The 25,225-nt window shown below is 33.8% G+C and overlaps 1 protein-coding gene across 1 annotated transcript in view; it reads left to right on the plus strand.

Moving 5' to 3' along the window:
- Window positions 1-25,225, plus strand: part of LOC145311921 (spondin-1-like) — a 100,117-nt gene that overhangs the window by 45,098 nt on the left and 29,794 nt on the right. Inside the window, exons 23-29 of the mRNA XM_080150968.1 lie at window positions 14,955-15,077; window positions 15,302-15,384; window positions 20,138-20,213; window positions 21,157-21,236; window positions 23,473-23,577; window positions 24,137-24,214; window positions 24,636-24,705. Of these exons, the coding sequence (XP_080007094.1) occupies window positions 14,955-15,077; window positions 15,302-15,384; window positions 20,138-20,213; window positions 21,157-21,236; window positions 23,473-23,577; window positions 24,137-24,214; window positions 24,636-24,705 (615 nt within the window). The remainder of the gene's footprint in view (window positions 1-14,954; window positions 15,078-15,301; window positions 15,385-20,137; window positions 20,214-21,156; window positions 21,237-23,472; window positions 23,578-24,136; window positions 24,215-24,635; window positions 24,706-25,225) is intronic.

Below are 25,225 nucleotides of genomic sequence, written 5' to 3' on the forward strand. Positions count from 1 at the left end.
ATTTACTGTGTATTGTGATAACAACTAAAAATAGAACAGGGTTGGTAAACAAATCTGTTATGTAATTGTGATAAGGACAAAAATAGAAGCTAGATGTAATATAACAAATGCCCTGATACACAATCTAATTACCTCAAGCCTACAGCACAACAACAATACACCCCTTATTTCAGAGGAAAGGGAGGGGGCTCACTCTCCATTGAAGAGAATACAATCAAGGTGATATAAAAATAAACCTAGGATTAAGGAGAGAGGGCAACATTACCTCATTACACAGTTACCTCAACCCACGGCATTCCCCCCCTTCCTCACAGGGGGAACGGACGGATTTACCCCGTCCCCTCACGCGCTTCCCCCCTCCTACCCACACTTGACTAAGTCCGCCCATGGTGTGGAGCTAGTGACCGGGATCACAGAGCGCCATTTACGGGTAGCGCAACGGAGTGCGGAATATCATAAAATTCAACGGACAAAGCGGACCAACGAGAGAGCGAGTTGAGGGATAAGTGCGCGTTTTACCTGTGTGCGCGGATTGACGGTGCGTAAGCGCGCTGCACGGAAAGGAGATTTCACGCACACAAACACACACACACACACACACAGGAGAGGGGCCACTCTATAGCATACAACAGAGATATTTTTTTAGGAGAAAAACTTGCAAGCTCCTCCCTCCCTATCTACAGTGTGATAAGGAAAATTAAACCAGTTCCTTAAACCCGCTCAGACCCTCAACATCTTCCTAGCCCTGCCAACCCTACTTCAAAGCTGAGTGGTTAGTGAAACAAATATATGTATATATAAACACCCAAGTGATAAATAGTGTTGTTTTTTTTGTATCATGGGTGCAAGTAAGTGAATACTAACCTCACCAAACAACACTGGAAACTGATATGGTAACTGAACGAAAGTACGCCCACCCTGTGGACATAGCCTGACTTGATGCCCCACACTGGGCAGTGGTGGTGTGTACCTGGACCATCGACCCTCATAGTTGTGAACTATATACAGAGGAAGCGTGATTTTTTGGAGCAAGGAGGAAAGCTAGCTAGCTCTGGGGATATTCCTATACACGTATATATATATATATGGGCGTGTAGCCATATATATATATAGATAGCCTACCTATCCATATATCTACTAGCGGATACGCTCCTAGAGACATCTGTGGATACCTACCATATTCCCTTTACCTTTAAGCTAAGATCCGCTGGTTATCACAGAAATCAAGAGCTATACTGGAAAGGAGAACAACTCAGGCTCAACAGTTAAACAAGACGCTGGCCCCAACAGACCAACCCCCTGCTACTTATCATGGGGACGCGCCAGCCACAGAAACTCTTGAGCCAGGAGGACCGAGCCTACGGCTACGTGGACTACCACCCTAATTACACAGCTATAGTATTTATACTAGGGGTGAGCCGGCTCGAACCTCCTTGCGGCGCGGCTACTCTACTCTGCTCCTATATCTACAAGATAAGAACTTGTCAGCCCCTGGCCCGACGTGCGGCAATAGAAGACATTCCTGATTGGGCATTAACTGTGTGCCTAGGCCTGCTGCTGGCACTGTGGTGGACAGAAGTCTTCATTTGGACCAGAACCACCCACATCTGTACCCCACCACTCTCTGCTTCTTCATACAAGATACTGCTTCTGTTATTACTTTGGCCTACTGTGTTGAGTACAGTGAACATCAAACACATGCCAGGTCACAGACCCCTGGTCCCTGAGATGCCCTTGTCTGGAAGGGTGACTGAATGTCCACTGCACAGCTCCTGTTCAGTTGGTGCTCAACGCACGAGAAATAGCAATACTGGACTGGGGATTGCTGAACCTGTAGGTGTCCTCCTGGGGGTGTTGAACGATGCAACTGAGCCTAATGAGAAGGTGACAAGCTTCAGAGACTTAGTGGCCAGCCCCAAGATGGACACTACCACCAGAACTGAGACTCCAAAGGGGCCCAGCCCTAGGGCCAGTACCACCTGTTTCTGGGGTGGAAAGGTCCTACCTGGCGCTGGCCTCACCAAGCTGGAGGATGGGGAGCTGTCCCAGGGGAATAGGCTCTTCACCCAGATGCCCGACGCGTACCTGGGGGTGGGGGAGCCGCTACCCAAGCCTCCCTGGGAGCCCCCAGGCATGGAACGACTGGGGACCGGCCTAAGGATGGGAACTGGTGACCTGCTGCAGTGGAAGGCTTTACCCAGCACGGAGGGAGCAGGGTTGACCAGCAGCAGTGAGGCTGTTCCCCCACACTCCAAGACCAGATGCCTCTACTCTGTTGAACCACTGCACATGTCCCAGCCAAGTTCCCCCATGCTGCTGAAGATGGAGGCCCACCAGGATGCAGAGCTCCAACTAGGGAAGTCAACAAGAAGGCCACCCCCTGCCAAAACCAGAACCACCGCAGGGGCTCCCCACCAGCAGCTGACGGAGCCTGGCCGGGACGCAATACCAGCTGGCAACTCTGGCCCAACTCAGGTGGCTACCAACAGCCTGCTGGCAGTCCAGAATACAGTTCAGGCTACCATCAGTATGGCATCTTCTGTCACCACCTGACATCTCCCTCCAGCTGGTATCCTGGCGGACCCATTCCACAAGGACAACAAACTGAAGGCCGCAACCACTGTCGGAAGTCTGGCGGTGCAGACAACCCCTCCCAGCCTTCCGAGGGGAGAGTTGTGGTATGCGGCACCTCTGGACCATGCAGAAACCAAGACATTATAGTGATGCTACGCACCCAGCTAAATCCTGTTATTATACAATTGTAAAGCCACCTGAAAATATGTCAGATAACGGTATTGGTTTTCATCTCTCAGTTGTCCTGCAAATGGAGGGAGGGGTGTTACCCCTCCCTCTCCCATCTTAAGCACCGGAACCTTCCCCTTCAACCACCAAGTTATCAGCACCACCTCAACCCTGAGGATAAAGGATCTAAGCCTTCCCTCACCTGATAGAATCACCCCCACACAGACTGTTGTTGTCACAAGTAATCATCAAACCTTCCCTCTTTAGTACCCAGACCTACCACTCAACCCCTCTATGCTTATCTACCTATTGTGCTGTTCCATGGGCTATCCTGCCTGCCCCAGACAGGGATAGCCATCTACCTAACCATTGCAATTATCTATGTTTTACTGTATGATTTATCTTTAACTATCTTTATTCCTAATCCATATGTATTTATATTATGTTGTACAAGTTTAGTTATCCTTAGACCAGCAATAAAGAAACAACTGAATAGACTATGTTTATTATTTAGTGATTGCTAGAGAAGCGTAGCTTCTCTATAGTATAGGTGTCCACGTCTGTTCACACTGCCGTAGTCTTTATTCGAACTCTGGTGTCTGCCATTTACCCTAGGCGGATACCACATATCCATGTTATTTTATGTAACATTGTATTATTTCTTAATTGTATAGATATACTATATGCATACAGGGAGTAAGGGAGGGGACAATGGGCAATTAATTCAATTTAAGAGGGTTCGATGAAAAGCAACGAAAACCAGATTTTTCAAGAAAATTTTACCAAAATTGTAAGGGGATCATGGTAACCTAATTTAGAACAAAATTAGTTCTAAGAAAAAAATCATTTACTTGAAAATTAAATTATCAACACATCACAATGTAGTAAACATTCTGTAATTAATCACTAGAAAAATCTTGTTTAAACCACCCTCAACCCTTCTAATATATTTATAACTGACCCCAAAATTCAAGCGGTTCTTAGATTATTTAATACATAAATATCACAGTAGAGTTTCTATACATGAAAAGACATTTTCTTGGGAAAAAATATTTGTTAAAACCAGCGATAAACAACAAACTTTTCTGTCTGCATATTCAAAACTAGCTCAGCTAGTTAGCGGGGCATTGATGCGCAAGTCCCCAAAATCAGTAAGAATCTGCTGTATTCGTGCACATTCCCTTTAAGCCAGTCCCCAAAGTCTGAGACTACTTAAAAATTGAATATTCGATCCATTGTCCCCTCCCTTACTCCCTGATATGCATACCAATTTTTAGTAGCAAAGCTCAACTTTATATTGGTTTAGGTTGGATTTTTGTATCTTTCTTTTATGACAGTGTTTTATTTATAATTGCAGGGTATGTTTGGTCTTTATTTTTTTTAAATGTAAAAGAATTTTAACATTTTTTTTTCAAAACTATTTCTCTTAGGTGAATTAATTGGAATTAAATTTCCAGTATGGCTTCGAAACCGATTAATATCCCCTGGATTAGAACCGGTTCTTAGCCAAACTGTAAAATTATGTATAGCATCGTATTTGAGACAAATTTCCACGAGTATTAAAATCAATATCAATAGCCTAGGCCTTCGGCCCTTCGGAGCAAGCACAACTGGTTTTAATCTTAATTTTTTTTCATTCTCGCGGAAAGCTGTCGATAGTACGATGCGATAAATAACTATTCTTAGACAGACACTCATTGATTATTTCCATAAGTATGGATGTAGTCGTTCTGTATGACATCCATACAAATACAATTATTAATTATTTATATATTTCATGTAAGAGACATAAATAATACATAGTTTATGTTCTTGCTTTTGTGTAACAAATATAGTACACTTGTTCTTTAGGTTATATATACAAAAAAAATAGCTTAAGTCCAGGTGTGGGAGTTAATCCCCCTAGTATAAAGAAATGGGGCGTATTATATTCTAACTAACGGCTAAGCTAAGACTCTAGTAGCACATAAGGTGGGGAGGGGGATGGGAGAAGATCCTAGAAGACTCTAGTAGCACATAAGGTGGGGAGGGGGATGGGAGAAGATCCTAGAAGACTCTAGTAGCACATAAGGTGAGGAGGGGGAGAAGATCCTAGAAGACTTTAGTAGCACATAAGGTGAGGAGGGGGATGGGAGAAGTCGATACCCCGTACATCCTAACTTTGAAAAGAATAAAAAAATGGGGGGGGAGGGTGGTTAATCTTTATTTGGAGGGTTGATAAAACCTCACCTAAATTGTTAAGAGACCTTTCCTAGACCTATAAGAAGCTTCACTGGAGAACCATATCGGTTCACCGTTTAGCGAGTGCCTTCGCTAAAGACAAAAAAAAAGCTTACTACTTTATATAATTGGATGGGTAAAATAGCATATTGAATATCTCTAAAAAAAAATGTTTGTTCCAAACTGTTACTTACACGTTTAGCTGCCAATAATTTCTCAGGTATATACAGCCGCTATCATTAGCAGTTATTTTCAATCCTTAACAGCTAAAATGAACTTGAAGAAAAAAAAAATTCTAATATATTTTATAATCATTATATAGACAAAATAATTTTTTTTACATAAATGAAGCAATTTTAGATCCTGTCGTATTTCTAAGTTTTAAAAAACGGTTAATTTCAGGAATAGGGTATAGCCAACAATCGATAATGATCTAAATCAATATTTAGGAGGCAGATAAAAAATTCGTCAAGTGTTGCCCCACAACGACAGCTGAAATCATGTATAGGTTTCGTGATTTTTTCCGACTTAATTTCGTAATTGGTATAAGCTAAGTTAATATTATAATTTCTGGTGGGGTTGCCGTTCCCTAGATATTGTCCGACAGAATATTGTAAACACTTGCCAGTTAATATTTAGGTTATTATATTAAATGTTATATATATAACATAGGTATAAATATTATTTATATATGCATATTTTTAGTAACAAAATGTACTTTGTCAGTATCTTACAAGTTTAGATCCCGGGTTATGAAGAGGGCATGTTAAAAGGTTTTAATGAGAAGAGGAACTCTTCTTCTCCTACTATTGATGTTATGTGCCAGACAAAGCAACAGATGCTTGTGATGTGTTTCTGACTCGAACTGGACATTAAACCAAGCATTTACTATACAAAGTATTTGAATTTAAATCAAGTAAGATTTTTAAACAATGCAATGTATAATGTATAATATTTGGTGGATTAGAACCGGTTCTCAGCCATACTGAAAAACCATCTATAGCACTGATTAAAGACAATTTTCGACGAATATAAAATTGAAAATAATAAGATCACAAAGGCCTGGGTTTACAAAACTTTAATTTTATAATAATTTTAGAATTTTTCATTTTAATATCTACGGAAATCTGTCTATAATACGATGTGATAAATAACTCTACTAGCTAGAGTTAACTGTAGCCACTGTTAATTTATCATAATATTCCCCCTCAATAGAACCCATTCATATTTTTATTTCTATGCTTATTATGCATTTAGTTTACATTTTTAATATTCTAATTATGTGTTCTATAGAGATTAGATTCCTGTCTTATTATACATTTAGTTTACATTTTTAATATTCTAATTATGTGTTCTATAGAGATTAGATTCCTATCTTATTATACATAAGTTTACACTTTTAATATCCTAATTGTGTGTTCTATAGAGATTAGATTCCTATCTTATTATACATTTAGTTTACACTTTTAATAACCTAAATGTTACACAAGAATAAAAATATCCATAATAAATAGGAAGTTGAATCCATTTTTATAGACGCAGAAATATAATCTATGATTACGGTTTTGACCCTTTAAAAACGTAATCTACCATTCCACTTTCCCCTCTCTTGGTGATGATATCATCAACGCCGATATGATTTTTGAAATGTACCATTCCACTTTCAATAGAGGCGAAACTGGAATGGTACATTTATGTTTACATATCAGCGTATTCATAAACATTGATTTCCTTATTTAAATCGACATAATAGTAATGGTATATTCTAGTTATTATTTTTATTTTACATAAAAAAGTTTTAATTATAAATAGTATTTTATACATTCCTACGATTAACATAATTTAAAAATAGTATGTATGGTTTCAATTATGTCAATGTTAAAAGTGTAAACCACCATTCCACTTTCGCCTCTCTTGAAAGTAGAATGGTACATTTCAAAAATCGTATCGGCATTGATGATATCGGGGCTATAGCACTTACACATCCAGCAAATTTACAGTTGATGTATTTTTGGCAAAATGTTTTCTTCCTTTTTCTCATGCCATAAATACATCCAACACTGGCAAAAATACATCCAATATTTTAATACATATGTCAAAAATACATCTGACACTGGCATTTACACATCCATACTTTTTACATTACATGTCATAAATACATCCAACACTGGCAAATATACATCTAGATTAATTTATAAGAATATTTATTTACAATTAATTAGGTTTTGTACAGTGTGTAATGTGTATAGGTTTTTAATTTTTGCCCTATTTTAGTTACTCTCCCCCTATTTACTTCCCTTTTTCTCAAGATGCTCCCTACAAAACATCAATACATTTGCACAGGTGGTCAAATTATTGTGGATTATACCACTCAAGTACATTCCCTGCTATTTAATTTTTAGGATTTTTGGAAAACATACAAAAGGTTTTAATCTTTTCCACCAATAAATATTCAATTATTTTTAATTGATTCATGTTTAAAAGTTTGTTTATGTTTATTTTGAATATCTACTACACCCTTCTTTCCTTTTTAGTTATAACAACAAGATTAACAACTTTGAGCTATATTGAAGTATTGTTCTTTATTAGGTTTAGCTTAAAGCATTTTAAGATTTAAATTTATCAAGTTATGCTTTACTACATTATAAGTTCTTAGTTTCATTAAATTACAATTCAGTTAGATAACTAAAGATGAAATAACAGATTTCTTTGTTTCAATAAATAAAATACAAACATTTGATAAAATAAATCTTAATTAAAATGTTGTAGATATGACTAAGCCTTGTAAATTTTCTAGAAAAATTCTAAAATAGGGTTGTGAGATTTGGGTAGGGTAAGGTTTAAGAAAGGGATAAATAGTTTGGAAAACATGTTTAGAAGAATATATAATATATTTAAATATAACTCTGCAGTGTATTTTAAACACAAGGAGTAATATTCATTGAATGTACATTATGCTTTTAAATGATCAGACCTATATAGCTGTTGTTTAAATTGAGTTTTTCCTTTATTCCTGCTTATTTTGATTAGATTCAAAATGATGTGCTTTCCATTCCCCCAATTACTCCCTCCAATATTTTTCTTCTATCCCCAATTTTTGTATAAATTCAGTTTGTCATAAATACATCCATTGCACTGGCAAAAACACATCCACTGGATGTTTAAATGGCAGTCCCCCATGATATCATCACCAAGAGAGGCAAAATTGGAATGGTAGATTACAAAAATCATATCGGCGTTAATGATATCATCACCAAGAGAAGCTGAAGCTGAGCACTCTGAGGTATTTTTTGTAGATGATATAAGGATTGAGCCATCAGCTGTTGTTGATAATGCTGTAGCTGCACTTCATGATCCAGCAGCTAGTGGAAAAAGCCGAGCAGATCTTCCCTCTAACAATCGCCAATTGAGATCAAAAGGTCCAGGCAGAGAAGGTAGAGAATCTGGAGGGCGTGGCAGTCAGATTGGTGGACGTGGGGGGCAGACTGGTGGACGTGGGGGGCAGCCTGGTGGACGTGGGGGGCAGCCTGTTGGACGTGGGGGTCAGCCTGCTGGACGTGGGGGGCAGCCTGGTGGACGTGGTGGTCAGCCTGCTGGGAAAGGTCGTGGAGCCCATGGGAGTCAGAAGTCTTCAGATGGTCCTGGAGCTGCCAGCATCAATTCTCTAAATGAAAATCAGGGCTGGCAAGATGTGATTAATGGAGCTCCTAAAGGTGAAGTTGTGAAAACTACAGGTTTATTGCCAAATGATAATGATCTTGCTCGTTCTCGTTTTAATGCTGATTCATAGAAAGAATTAATTTCATTTTAATCTTATAATTCTACATCATGTAGTTTTTAATTTTACTTTTTTTTTCATGTAACAATTTAATTCCTCTACATTCTTCAATTAAAGTAAATCTGATTTAATAACTTAACCTTATCACTTATTTTAAAAAATTGTCGGACACCCTAAACTTCTATAATTTCTTAGCCGTAAATGATAAATTCAACCCTTTTTTTTTTTCTCACATGTATATATTATTTCCTTCCTCCGTCCTTCTCCCGCCCCTTTTCCCTTTTGATTACTCTTTCCCCCTTCATTTTACCTGTATACTTTACCACGTATGTGTGTGTGTGGGATTATTATTCTCTCCTACTATTAGATCTAATATAAATGAATGAAACATTCCATAGGCTTGGAACAGACAATTTAAGTAACAACAATTTTCATAGATTGTTATATGATGACAACGAAGATTTTGATATTTATAAAGAAATTGACTTAGATAGTTCATATTATTCTCCTGATCAATTTTGTGAAAAATTTAATAACTCTAAAAACATTTCTATTTTAAGTATAAATTTACAATCCATAAATGCTAAATTTTCTAGCCTTTCTGATCTAATTTATTTTTGGAAAGAAAAAGGGGTTATTTTTGACATCATTTGTATACAAGAATGTTACTCCATTGTCATTCCATCCATTTTTGAAATATCTTTGTATCATCCGATTGTATTTAAAACAAGATCAACTTTCGTTGGTGGAGGGGTAGCATATTATATTAACAAATCTTTAAATTTCTCTGTTCTAAATGAGTACTCCATTTTTCATGAAAAAATTATTGAAAGCTTATTTATTGAATTAGAATTTAACAACAAGAAAAAACTTGTTATTGGTAATTTTTACAGATCTCCTAGCACTGGTGTAAACAATCTCACACCTAATATGCAAATTGAGCTTTTTTTGGAACATTTTCAAGGTATTTTAGATTCTATTAATGAGAGAAAATGTAAAGCTATTCTCTGTGGAGATTTTAATCTAGATTTATTATCTTACAATGTACATAACTATACAGCTGATTTCGTCAGCATGCTCTTCAGCGCTGGCTTCCTGCAGCTGATCTCTAATCCTACTAGAGTGTCAGCCCATAATAATACAGCTACACTCATTGACCACATATGGACAAATGATATTAAGGATCAAATGGTTGCTGGAATAATAACCACTTATTTGAGTGATCACTTTTCAACTTTTCATTTTATTAGCACTAATAAACACAAGCCAAGCCCAAAAGTAATTTCCACCAGAGTCTTTTCTGACAATAATATTGAAAGCTTTAAAGATGACTTAAGTAATTTGTCTTTTAATGAAGTCTTTGAAAAAAATAACCCTACAGAAAGCTATGCTATTTTCCAAAACTTATTTCAATCTTCTTTTGAGAAAAACTTTCCTGTTAAAGAAATCAGATTTAATAAAAATTACCACTTCATTCAAAAATGGATGACCAACGGTATATTAAGGTCTAGGAATAAGAAATTTGAATTACAATCTAGATTAGCAAAAGTTCCAACAACTGAGAATAAGGAATTGTATACTAAATATAAAAATATTTATAACAAAGTTTTAAAAACTGCAAAAAAGTTATATTACAGTAATCTTCTTGTCTCCAACCAAAACAATCTTAAAAAGAGTTGGCAAATTATTAAAGATGCAGCTGGTTTGAACACAAAAAGAAAATTTACAACTGATAAAATTATTGTTGAAGGTAATGACATTCTTGGTGAAAAGAACATAGGACAGGCATTTAATAGGCATTTCTCTAGTATTGCTCTTAATATTCGACAGACTATACCACTTACTGACAGACCACCTGATTCTTATCTTGAAGAATCTGGCAATCTTTTTAATATTCCCCCAATCACACCTGCAAATATAACCGAAATTGTTAATAACTTTGAGATAAAAAAATCTTGTGACAACCTTGGAATCTCATCATTCTTATTAAAAAAAGTTGTCCATTATATTTTAGATCCTTTATGCCATATTTTCAATAAATCAATTGAACTTGGTTCGGTACCTGACCAATTTAAAATTGCAAAAGTAACTGCTGTCTTCAAAAAGGGCGGAGACCCTTTTAATCTTAATGATTACAGGCCAATTTCTCTACTTCTTATATTTTCAAAAATTCTAGAAAAGTTTATTGCTATTAACTTGCAAGCATATCTTTCTGAAAATAATCTTATTGATGAACTACAATTTGGATTCCAGCCAAATAACTCAACATTTCATCCCATGATTCACCTACTTAATCACGTTAGTAAAGCTATGAATAACAAGGAGTATACAATTGGAATCTTTTGTGACATTCGTAAAGCCTTTGACTGTGTTCCCAAAAATACTCTTCTGATGAAGTTACGTAAATTTGGCATCCATGGCAATATGCTCAATTGGTTTGAATCATATTTAACAGGTAGAAATCAATTTGTTAAATTTGGCCTTTTTGATTCTGATCCATTTGAGATAGATAGTGGAGTGCCCCAAGGTAGCATATTAGGTCCTATTTTGTTTCTTATATTTTTTAATGACTTGCCTAAAACAACACTTTTAAAAGTCCTTCTCTTCTGTGATGACACCACTATATTAGCATCTGGTAAAAACCTGAATGAGCTTGTTGAATTTGTTAATGCAGAACTCAAAAATATTTCCCAGTGGTTTAGGGCTAATCAAATGTCATTACATCCCAACAAAACAAAATTCACTATATTTTATCCTACCCCCTCTCTTATTCCTTGGAATGAAATCAATCTCTATTTTGATGATAATGAACCAAATACCCTTTACCCTAACCCTTTACTTAGACATAGAATTGACTTTGTCAACCATGAAAGTGATATTCCAGCTATAAAATTTTTAGGTATTTTTCTGGACCCAGCCTTGAATTTCAAAGTTCATATAAATGAGTTGAACAAAAAACTCTCTAAATCATTATTTTGTCTACGAAAATGCCAAAGTCTACTTACTGAAAAAGCCCTCAAGGCTCTGTATTTCTCTATTTTTCATTGTCATTTGGTTTATGGAATCCTTATTTATTCGTGTGCATCACATTCAAATCTTACTGGTATCATAACAAAACAAAAAATGGCTGTAAGATGTATTAAGCAAGCAACTTATTATAGTCATTCTCGACCTTTATTTAAAGAGCTCAATATTTTACCCTTTGAATCTTTATCACTTTATTTTAAATTAAAATTTATTTATGAGTACATAAATAACTTGTTGCCCAGGTCTTTTAATAATATGTGGCCAAGAAGGGGGGAATTAAATGGTAACTATAATTTGAGGAACAATAATAATCTCACTGTTCCTTTTTCCAGAATCAACTTAGTAGAGAGGCTTCCTCTTTGTTCTCTACCTAATACATGGAATAGTTTTAATGACCGTGACAATATAAAAAATGCCTTAAACCTAAATCAATTTAAGAAGCAGCTTAAAAAATGTATTCTCTCAAGAATAGATATAACATGTAATAGACTACTTTGTCGTTCTTGCCACCTAAGAATGTAAAACCTCTATGTTGTCTGTTTTACAAGCCTTAGATTAATCAATTCTCCATTCTTTACTTAATTATAAGTATTTTAATCATTAATATGAACTCACACACACTCACACAATCATCCTACCATTTCCGTCTGCAAATCCTTTCTCTATTCATATCCCTGTAATATACCCTTATAAAATGTTTACTTTCTCGTTTTAATAAAAAGATTCACACTACCTTTTAGCTTATTTTTCTATGATATTTGCAAAGGCTATCTAATATCACCTCGAGAGAGAATATTTAGTCCTTTGACACGTATATTAACTTTTTTGTCTTATGTGGATATTATTAACCTTGTTATTATACTGTAATTAATTAATCATGATCAATTTTACTGCTTGTTTGTGATTATTTATGTCATGTATATATGTATGCCTATTTTACTATGTGTCATAAAATAAATATTTCTTTTCATTTCATTTCATTTCAAGGGAAATTGGAATGGTAGATTAAGTTTTTTAGAGGGTCAAAACCGTAATCATAGATTATATTTCTGCGTCTATAAAAATGGATTCAACTTCCTATTTATTATGGATATTTTTATTCTTGTGTAAAGGTGAAGGGAATTGGGTTATCTATTTATTTTCTAGTTTGATGAATAATATACATACATATAACCTGTTAAACTTAGAAGTATTTTGTTGATATCTATATGGTAATTTTGATTTGATGTAATTTTAAATATATCGATGCCATGCTGTTAGAAAATCTGGATCAGGTGCATGGTAAAATGTTCTTGGTATCGATGAGCTCCAAAAATCTATTTACTTTAAAGGCTGCTAACGGCAAAACGGAGGAACGCACAAAATTTAACCCAAAAAAGAAGGCCTACAATTTACAAATAATCTGAAATAAGCAATACTCATGACATGTACGTTTGGAAGCTAACAGCCTTTAAGATTCATAGATATTTGGCAGGGAGTAAGGGAGGGGACAATGGGCAATTAATTCAATATAAGAGTTATCAAAGAAAGGGCATGAAATCCAGTTTAATCCAATAAATTTGTAGGAAATTATAAAGGGATTATTAATTGAATAATAGATTTCCATAGCGTCATGTAAAGTGAAATCACAACTTGTTTTTGATGAAATATATTGAGGTTTTATGGTGTGATTTTTATATTACAAGATTATTGGACCCGGCCAGCTGCTAGCAAGAATATGACTGCCCCTTTTTATTCTGTTTATTTCCCTTGCCCCCACCTCCCTTCTCCCCGTCTGCTACATTCTAAACTAACACAACGAGTAGTTATTTCCCTTGCCCCCACTTCCCTTATCCCTTCTCCCCGTCTGCAATATTCAAAACATACACAACGAGTAGCGGCATTTCATGCGCAAGTACCCAAACTCAGTCAGAAACTGCTAAATTCTTGCACAATCCCTTTAAGCCAGTACCCAAAGTCTGAGACTCCTAAAAATTGAATATTCGATCCATTGTCCCCTCCCTTACTCCCTGGATATTTGGAGATAATCGTTACCAGGAACATTTATCGGGACTACGTTGGATCCATTGTTGGACATTTATGTCGACATGATATAATAGTATGCTATGTTATATAACAGCAGCACAAATGTCTAACAGGATAAGACAAGAAGGTGAAGGTTAAAGCTTCCCCCAATATTATTTTTATTGCCTTATTATGTAAATATGCATTAGCAGGAATAATATTATTCCATTCAGCTTAAATCAACAAATTATGATATCAAAAACTTTTCTATACTTGTTTATTTTATGAAATCATATATAATATATTTGAACCTCTCCTAATTATATTAAAGACATTCTTACAACCAACTATAAATATATTTTAGGCTTTTTTAATGAGTAATTGAGTATTGATTTTTCTACAAGGGAAAAAGGCACCCATCCGGGATTTTTTTTTGGACATGGGGAAGGTTTCCCCTCTCCCTTGAAAAAAGTATGTATTTATCTAAAATGTAGCATTACTGCGAGAAAACTATATCTACTGTTAAACACTTTTCTAAATGACTTAGAGAAGAGCTCTACGAAATCTAAGGGGAATCATTTTTACTGACATGTGATGATAGTTGAATATTTTCTTTCAAAGCACCTTGGCTTCAATTTTGTTTAGACATGGGCATTTACACTTAATGGGGGGTTATTAGGGGTTTTATTATGATATTCGTCAATCTATTAAAGGTCATGGAAATATTTGATGTTTAAGATTTATTTAATGTTTATTTAGTTTCAACACATTAGTAAAATATTGTATATTACGGGAGGACTAGTACAAAGCTTCATAGTAAAAAAATTAGATAGAAAGATAGAAAGATATTAAATGAATGGATATAATAGGGTTGGTTTAAAGAAAGCCACTTATAAAAAATCGCCGATGTGAAAAGTCTTCTCTGATTATGACTAAAGCGTTCAAATCTCGGAAACTTCAAATATAAATCATAGAGCTCGCCAGCAGTGCTTCAAGTCAAAAGCCTTAAATCTAAATCCGTTTAAAAGTTTTTTGAAAAGAAGGATTGCCATATTTTGGTTGGGTTTAGACTTTCAGCTATTTCTTAAAATTGTAATAGTTTGATTTCCCTGAGGCTTGCAGGCGACAGTGGCGCGGCTGCCGAGCCCTGAATTAAATTGAAGTTAATTATTATATAATTTAGGCTGTTGGTTATTACGGGTATACCTATAGCGGGCCACCAACCGGACTGTACAGTAACCTGCAGAATCCTTCTTCATTCTCCAGCTACACTTCTGGATCCAACCTACAGATCAGTCAGATCCAGGTATTAATGGGAGAGAGAGTGGGGTACTTAAATACAGGGACGCGTAAGGAGGGGGGGAGAGATAAAAGGGTTTTTACAAAATAAATTTGGAAGTAAATCAGATTACCCCCCCCCCTTTGAAATGTTTAAATTAACGAAAAGAGTTTACCGTTCCGGACCGACCATAATTTTAGAAAACTTCGCTTTTAAAAATTTATCGGGTTTTTAAATCTTTTTATTGTTAGGGAGATTCAACGAACACCAACTGTGACACTGAAGAATGGGGAGAGTGGTCAGAATGCTCGGAAGCTTGTGGCAGAGGAAAAAGGTGACTATCGTGTTTTTTTGTGGAACACTGGGTGGTTTCCCTTAAAGTTTCTGTTGATCACAGATACCCCCCCCCCCCCCTCCTAACCTTTCCCCTTTATTCTAAATTATTATTTCTCTTTTTTTAGAATAAAGTGGGTACTGGGTAGCCCTGTAGGGTTAGGGACCCCTGAAGTGATTAGACATATGTAGAAAATAATAACCCTCCCCCCCCCCCATTTATTTTCAATTTATTAAAAGAATAAGAGTGGGGGGTGCTTAACACTTTACAATACTTTTAATACTGTATAACAAATTTTTTTCTTAGCTGAAATGTAGAAAAGCTACTCTTTTATGTCATCTGTCTGTGCGTTCTTCATGTACAGTAATTTCCTTGTAGAAATATTACATAATATGAATGTTCAAATTCATTTGCTGGATAGTTAAGTTGAATCTACGCATTTATGGGTTTTGTCCGAACGTTTTAAAACATCTTTATAGCAAATGTTTTTCGTTAAAGAATGTTTAACTGGATAAGCTATCATAGAATTCGTACTCTTTCATGCAAAGTACATCTTGATTCTATTCAATGCATTTTAACTTGAATGACATTTGTCTTCTATTGTTCCCTTTAAAGCTTTTTAATATTTCATTTCACAAATACAATTCAAAATTATTTCTTCATATAAATCAAATAAAAAGATAGAATTTATTATTTTTTAAGTTTAAGGATATGATATGAAGAAAACTTTAAATATTTTTAGAACAATCAAATCATTTTAAAGCTAGCGTTCATTAATGGGGGCTATAGAAGCGAGAGTGCTTCTACCCCATCATCTTAAAATGTATTTTTAAAAGTTGGGCAATTTTGAGGGTGAGACGATATTTCTTTTAAGTTATACAGTAGCTGTCAATAAATAATTCTAGACAAAAGTAATATCATTTCTCTTGTAAATGCGCAAGTCTTTAGAATAGCTATTATTATTATTATTCATCTGTTTTTTTAATATTCGTGCCAACCCCTATAATAATTTTTCACATTCTTATTGAATTAAGTATGTTTCAACCTCTGCAAGTATATCATTGCAGTTGCACGTCCCTAGTTGAAGATGTATCCTAATTCATCTCACGTGTTCCAAAATACTTGCAAAAGTCATTATTAAGATGGATATCTTCAACATGATATCAGGGAAAAAGGAATAGTTAATGGGAGTTAAAACACTTGCAAAATTCATTATTAAGATGGATATCTTTCAACATGATATCAGGGAAAAGGGATAGTCGAGGGAAAATATAAAATACTTGCAAACGTCATTATTTTGATGGATATCTGTCAACGTGATATCAGGGAAAATGGATAGTCGAGGAAAAATATAGATGCTTTCAAGAGTTTTTTTTATGATGGATATCTTTAACAAAATATCAGGCATAAAGGAAAAGATAGTGGAAAATATAAATATTGATATCTTTAACTTAGCATCAGGAATAAAGAGATAAGTAATGGATGATATAAATAACTACAAAAGTCATTATAATGATGGATGTATTCAACATAAAAGGGATAAGTAATGGAACAGATAAAATACTTTCTGAAGTCATTATAATATCAACTTATTATCAGGGAAAAGGGAATAGTAAGGGAAGATATAAAATACTTGCCAAAATCAATATTAAGATTGATATCTTCAACATAATATCAGGGAAAAAGTGATAGTTGATGGAAAATATAGATGCTTTCTAGAGTCTTTGATAAGATGGATATCTTCAACATATTATTATGGATAAAGGGATAAGTAAACAAAAATATAAAATAAAACATCATTAAAAAGGTGGAAATCTTTAACTTAGTATCAGGAATAAAGGGATTAGTAATGGATGATATAAAATATTTAGAAAAGTCATTATTAAGACAGATATCTTCCACGTGATTCAGAGATTTAAGGATGACATAATGAAATATTGTTTGTAAGACTTCTTTTGGGGGTTAAAATTTTGTACAATAATAGTTATTCAGCTGTTTGGTCGCTAGCAGCCTTTAAAGTTAATAGATTTTTGGAGATATTACCAAGAACATTTTACTATGTATCGCACTAGATTTAAAATTTTAAATAGGAAATAAATTGTATTCTCTGTAAATACTTTTTCTTGTATGCATGCCATAAGTATGATAAGAAATATAATTATAATGATAAATGTTGCTCTCAACACCCTCTCAAACTTTCAATTAGCTAAAATTATTCATAGTGACATGTGTGCCAGCTTTTTTGCATTTTATTTTGTAGGGATGAGCAAAAAATGATTTAGGACAAGAACTTTTATCATTGCGAGTTGTACTAATATAAAAATAATAGCTTGGGTTAAAAAGAACAGAAGTGACTTAATTTTTTATTATCTACTGTATTTAATTCATAGAATATGACAAACTCACTTCTATGCTATGCAATGAATATTATTTAATTTTTTTTTATTACATCAAAAGCATCCATGGGATATACTAAACAGTACAAATGTTTATAGAGAACCTATTTATAGAATAACTGCAATAAGAAAAAGATTTTTTTATATTTAGAACAATAAGAAGCCTTTTATTTCTAATAAATGAATAATAAGAAAAAGAAAAAAAATTTAAGTATTGACTCTTGTACTCAAGAGTAAAAAAAATCTCTGTATATCCTTCAGATTTTATAATTCTATTTTTCTAAAAACTAACTATGGTAAGGAAATTAGCAATACACATGTTCAATACTTTATCGTTGTTCTTTCTTGTTCAAACTTTTAGAGCTTCTAATGTACAAAATTGCCCTTGTATTGTGTATGATATCTTTTCTTATAATTCTTTTTATGTATGTATAATTAGGTATAAATGGATTACACACTTATTCTGTTTTATCCCAGATTAATGTGTTTTTCTTAATTACTCAAGTATAGTACAATATTGTTTATTGGTAAGCCTATTATATGTATATCTAAATCTTGTACAATATTACTATAAAAAAATATTATTAGAAAAAAATAATAGAAAAATTAAAAATGTAGAATAAAAAAAAATATATAATCATTAAATGCTTTGTTTTAGTTAAAGAAATAGAGTACATAAATAAAGTTATTCTTTTTCATTTATTATAGTTTTAAAAAATGATAATTGAACACTGTTTTGTGTCCCTATACGTTTTCAAAATTGGCAACTTAAGATAAGGATACACACCCTTGTTAATATAGCCTAAAACCATGATGGTACCAGGTTGCATTAGCTTTTGTAACTGTTCAAACCAAATCAGATATAATTTTAAAGACAAAAAAAATAATTTATGTTATAGATAAATCAGAATTTTTTGATAATTACATGATAAATATGGTAAAAATATACTTTTAAATGAGCAATTTTAAAAATATATGTCAACCTTTGAAACTTTATTCTATGATTAAAGTAAAAGAACAAAGTAACTATACGCACAGTGACATTGTGCAGACTTTAAATTGGGTCTTTAAAACCAGCTAATAGCGTTGGAAACATAAACACAGCTGAGTCGCTACAATTAACAGAAAGCAATTTCCTAGCAAACGAAGCGACCCCATCACTTGGGCCAGGTAGTTATCTGGATATTATACATCTTTACTTATAAATTTATTATTCTATGTTCATCCTGTATTTTATATCTGTGTTGTAGGCATTATAGATCCCTAATATCCCCGATATCGCTGCGGTAATCATATACTAAAAATATACATAGATCAGAGATAATCACAAGTTGCAGAGATAATCTGCTACATAGATGGCGTTTTTTTATTAGTTTTTTCAAATTCTTCTTTCTCTGTCATAAGTATCTCAAATAGCCTAGAACATTCTTGAAACCAAATCAATATCAATCTAATTGATAAAGTTTTAACCTTATAACGCGCAGATACTTAATTAAAGATCTATAGTAAATTTGACTAAAAATACGTGTTAACATTTTGTTAAAGTTAAACATTCATTAAATAAAAAAAATTCTAAATGAAAAGAAGAAAAAAAAATGAAACATGCAAATTTTTATTAGATACAAAGTAAAAATATATTTTTGTAAACTACATATAATTTAGGCGACATAGTTTTTTTTCTAAAAAATATATTCATTGAACTGAATAAGATGATGATTTATATCCAAATATTAAACTTTGTCGCACGAGAAAAAAACTTTTATTTTAAGAAAAGGAAAATTGCATCTACTAATATATACTTTTAAGCTAAATATAGATTTTGTATAAATATCGATTAAATTAAAATATATTTTTAAAATTTTCACAAGGAAACAACAATAATCAAATTACTGTAAATTAAGTTGCTCAAAATGGGACTGCAAGAAATCAGATAGCTTTATTTTTGTTATACTTTATAATCTTGTTTTATAATAATAAAATTTTTGCTAATAATTTTCTTTGAATTGAACTCAAGTAGTGGTCTAATAGGTTTGTTTAAAATAAAATTTAAACGAAAGGACGCTTTAATTTTTTCATAATTTCATGATATCTTGTTTGTTATCTAATTCTGAAAATGTAATAAAGTGTATTTGAAGTATTAAAGTAAAAGAACAGAGGTTGCTTGATCAAAAAGTAAATCTACCCTCAGGTTTGGGACCCAGTGGCGACTTTCATTTGGTACTTTATACATCAACCAATATCGTCGGAAATTTAAATACATCCAAGTCGCTTTTAAAGAGCAGAAAGCAATTTGCTAGACGAAAAAGGTGTCCACCAGGGAATATTTACATCTATGCTTATTTCATTTGTTTTTGTAGGTCTCGAAAACGATTTTACATCTCATCCAATACTGGAGCATGCGCAGAAGATTTATTCCAATCTGAAGACTGTGAGGTAATAGGATCGTATTATAGACAGGTTTTCGTGGATAGTAAAATAAAAATTAAAATATTAAAAGCAGTTTTGTTCGACGCGAAGAGCCGATTGCGGGGGGTAAGATAACTGGTATTAAACTTTACTTTTTTACTTTAGTATTCGTGGAAAATTGTCTGTAATACGATGCTATACATGATTTTTCAGTAAGGCTGGGAACCGGTTTTAATCCAGCGGATGTTAGTCGGTTTCGAAGCCATACTAGAAAGATTATTCATAACAAAAAAAATTCTTGAAAGGCGTTTTCCCCATTTTTGTTTACTTGAAAAGGCAAGCAAACAAACAGTAAAGAATAAATATAAGTAAAAGAACTTGTTTTTGTTGTTTTTACCTTCTTGGACATGGAATAAATAATTACAATAAAGATAATATATATAGATGTAAAGTTATGCATATATTGTCCAATATTATTTATTTTCTAAATTATGGAATTGTTAATAATGATATAGTTGGCAGGATATTATATAAAGTAGTAAATGTTTTTTTTTCTGAATCTTAAGATCTCAATAACTATTGAACTGATGGATTGTCTATTTTAGGAAAGCTTCACAAAGGTTCTCTAATGTTTTAGGCTATATTATTTTCGGATTAAGTCTTGAGATGTATTTAAGCAATTTTAACCCTTCTCCCTTTGAATACAGCGCCATAGATGTTAGGGGCGTATCTGCGTATCTGGTACGCAACCCTCTAATCTATTAAGTCATTTATTTAAGGAATTTTCTGGATGTGAGACTCCAACCCAAACCCAATCTCAAAAAAAGTACGCAACTTACCAACCCTCTAATCTATTATGTAATTTTTTTAGGAATTTTCTGGATGTGTGACCCCAACCCGAACCCAATCTCGAACACAAACAAAGTACGCAACTTACCAACCCTCCAATCTAATAGGTCATTTATTTTAGGAATTTTCTGGATGTGTGACCCCAACCCAAACCCAATCTCAAACACAAACATTACTTCCAACACCCCAAAGAAGAGTCAGGTATAAAAAGAGATACAGATATAGGTTCATGGAATTTTTTTTTTTCTCAAGATTATTTGATTAACTTGTTTTCTGTTACCTATATTCGTATATTGCTGTCGGATAGGTGAAATTTTGATGAAGCTATTTATAGTGTCTAAATAAAATGACGTCATACTGGCCTACCATTGGTCAATGAAAATGGAAACTAGCCTATCATTGGTCATTTGTACTTTGACGTCATTTTTTTATAAGCACTATAAACAGCTTCAATTTTGACCTCACCGCCTCCTACCCAGCAAGATATTTCGACATGGAATCGCCATCGAGCTCGTGCAATATATGTACCGAGTCTCATGCTACCTCCAATCCCCTTCGCCATGAATTACCACCTAATTTTTGGGCGTTAAACATTGGAAAATCGTCATTTCAAGCAAAAGGTAGCATGTGAGTTCGCAATCGATATCGTAGCAGAGTAGCATAAATTAAAAGAGCGAGATAGAGAAAGAGAGAGATCATACCATTCCCAGCTTAATTTAATAAAGAGTAAGATATGTTTCTCTCTCTCTCTCTCTCTCGCTCGCTCTCGCTCTTTTAATTTATAATACTCTGCTACGCCAACGATATCGAACAACGTAGCATGCTACCTTTTTTTTAAAGTTTCGCTGGGTATAGGAGGCAAAAGCGTAAATGACAGCGTCCCTGCCTGCTATCTTGAAGGTTTCAGATTCGAGTCTGGTCCACATTGTATTGTATGAAACGTGACACTAATAGTGAAAGATGGCCCATAAACAATCGCAACTCATGAACACGTGCAACCAAGATTTCCAAAGGTCGTGCAATCAAAGGGTTGGTTGTTTAACTTTTGTCAATTTAATTGATATCCAAAACATTTAATCTGGAGAACTCTCAACTTATTTGAAATTATTGATATATAATAAAAGAAAAAGTATGATTAAAGTGTTTTTTATGAAAATCATTATATTTAGTTCGCAAAAGCATATTTTTTATCTTTTTCAATTTTACTTGAATAAAAAGCAGTGCTCGGCAGCCTCAAATTTAAACCCGTTAAGGTTTTTGAAAAAAAATATAAAAGAGGGATTGCTATGATAGGGCCAGGTTTAGACTTCCAGTTTTTTTTTAAATTGTAAAAGGTTGATTTCCCTGAGGCTTACACTTAAAAAGATGGTTAAGTACATGTACTCCACATGAATATTTAAATAGTAAACACAATATTACAAGGATAACAATATACAAAGCTCTTCAAACTAGAAAGACAAATTAAAGGTTATAATAATTCAGTATATAATAAACAATTTGGGTGGGGAATAGATTTACTCCAATAAAAATGGCATTAAACATGCTCAAAAGTAAGGATAGGATAATTCTTTTTATTCTTTTTAATCCTATTATATAAAGTGTTTTTTTTTTGTTTGAAGCTTAAGATCTCAATATTTACTGAATTGATTGGGCCCTCTATTTTGGGTAAGCTTCACATAGGTCCTGTGATGGTTTTAGGCTGTTTTATTTTCAGATTTAAGTCTTGTGATGGTTTTATGCTATTTTTCCATCCCCTCTCTGCCACTTCGAATACGGAGTTCTATATTTTAGGGGCGTTACCGCTAGTAGTATATTAAAGAATTGAAATTTTTGAAAGTAGTCACAACATTTTAAAGTGTATAGTTGCTTTTCTAAAGATATTCACTTTATCTTAAGTGTATGGTCTTCATTATTTTTTTATGTGACAAAAAATATAGATAACCTAGAGACATACTCTCTAAATTAGCCAATAGGATAAAACTTGAAGAACAACCAGGTCAGGGTATTGGTTGAAATTGTGTACAGATTTTGGTAGATTTTTTTTTATTTCGATCGCACAAGGAGTCAGTTATAAATAGAAGCATTTCTTAAGATAAAGCCTTTCTTGGGTAAATTTTATCATTTAAAAATTATTTACCTAGTAAAAGTACATGACAAGAATTAAATTAAGTTAGCAATGAATAGTTGAATTACTTAGGATAGAGTTAGCTTTCAGGAAATTTTCGCTGGTATCAATAGAATCAATCGTATATAACAAACCTAAATATGGGGTTTGTCTTCTAGAATTTCGTTTTAAGTTTGGTTAATTTTGAGGTCATATGAGCCATCTACATATATTATGTCTATTACACACGCCTTTTCCCCAAGAAAAGTAAAAAAGTTATATGAACATGAAAGTACAAAATATGAATATTTAATAAAAATAATTATTTTTCAGGAAAAGAAAAGGACCATTTAACAAGGAAGATCCCCAATGCGCAGTTGCGGATTGGTCTGACTGGTCCCCTTGCAGTGTCACTTGTGGTCAGGGATATAAAATTAGGTATTCATTATTATAGAGGCATGGACGTCCAAGCTTTTTATTTTGAGGGGGGTAAAATGAGAGGCTTCAAAGGTTTTAGGGAAGTAATCTAATGTTTGTTTTTTTCAGTGGGGGGGATTAAATGAATGGATTAAACAACACCTTACCCCTACCCTTGGACATTTACGATTATGAGAGCACATTGACAAAAAGGTATAGATAAAATGACAAGCTTAGGCCATGCAACTTAAGGCTTCCCGCAGGGTTATGCATATGAAGAAAAATATTGCAGCTCTATTTATTAACTTCAATGTCCCATCCCTATATACCTGATTCTAGACAACTTATTAAGTGTTGTCCTATAACAATGGATATATTAATACTTGGATGTTATAACAGATTTACATGTTCTCCAATAAAGTGAAACTCACAGCTATACCCCCCAACCTCCGACTTGATCAGCGAAATGACCCATAAATGAGTTTCATGCTAGTAACCTAAATGAAGACAATTTTTCCCTTGTCATAATATCCCTGTATATTCTATATCATGTCTAGATCTGATATAAATTGTTTTGCAGAACTCGAGTGTTTACCCTCTCATTTGTGCCTAATCGTGTCTGTGAGGGAGTAAGGCTGACTCAAAAACAAGATTGCAGGTATAGATTAGTTTTCTTTAGAGTAGCTACTCTACAAGTCTTTTAGTTTGTCTGTAGGTACTACTGTAAAGTTTCTAAATATTAAATATTTTTGCCTAATCGGGACTTGAACTATATTTAGATCTGACCCTTGTCCTTGGAGCAACTACTATGATTATGAACTATATTAAGATCTGACCCTTGTCCTTGGAGCAACTACTATGATTATGAACTATATCTAGATCTGACCCATGTCCTTGGAGTAACTACTATGATTATGAACTATATTTAGATCTGACCCTTGTCCTTGGAGCAACTACTATGATTATGAACTATATTTAGATCTGACCCTTGTCCTTGGAGCAACTACTATGATTATGAACTATATCTAGATCTGACCCATGTCCTTGGAGTAACTACTATGATTATGAACTATATTTAGATCTGACCCTTGTCCTTGGAGCAACTACTATGATTATGAACGGCCTAGCTACTCAAAATCTCTTCCAAGGGTATGTTTATTCAAATAAATTTTAGAGAAGTTGCGTTGTTTTAATTGCGAAGCTACTCTATAATTCACTTTGTCCGTCCGTCAAATCGTAATTTTTTTGGGGGAAATGTGGCAATTATGTAATTTTCCTTGTCCGTTGGTCTGTCAGTCATACAACAAATTTTAGATATTAGAAAATATAAAAATAGGTGATAAAGGTTTCGTGATTCTAAATTTTAACAAATGCGTTTTAAACAGGGATCGGAAGCCTCACGTAAGCCGCGCATAAGCCTCAGTTTTAAACCTGCTTGTGAGCAGAAAAAAAAAATTTAAGAAAGAAGGATTGTCTGCTAAAGAGCCGTTTTATACATCCAGCTGAATTTTATAGTGATAAAATCACGATTTCACTGAGGCTTACACGCGGCTTACGTGAGGCTTCCGATCCCACTTTTAAATCTTCTAGTTTATTTGTACTCCCATCCAATTTTTTTTGCTTCGTTACTTATGGATGTTGTCATTCTTGTTATGACTGTAGAAGACTT

This window comes from Acartia tonsa, chromosome 2 (genome assembly GCF_053477335.1).
Source record: "Acartia tonsa isolate MP-2025a chromosome 2, ASM5347733v1, whole genome shotgun sequence".
Classification (NCBI taxonomy): Eukaryota; Metazoa; Arthropoda; class Copepoda; order Calanoida; family Acartiidae; genus Acartia; species Acartia tonsa.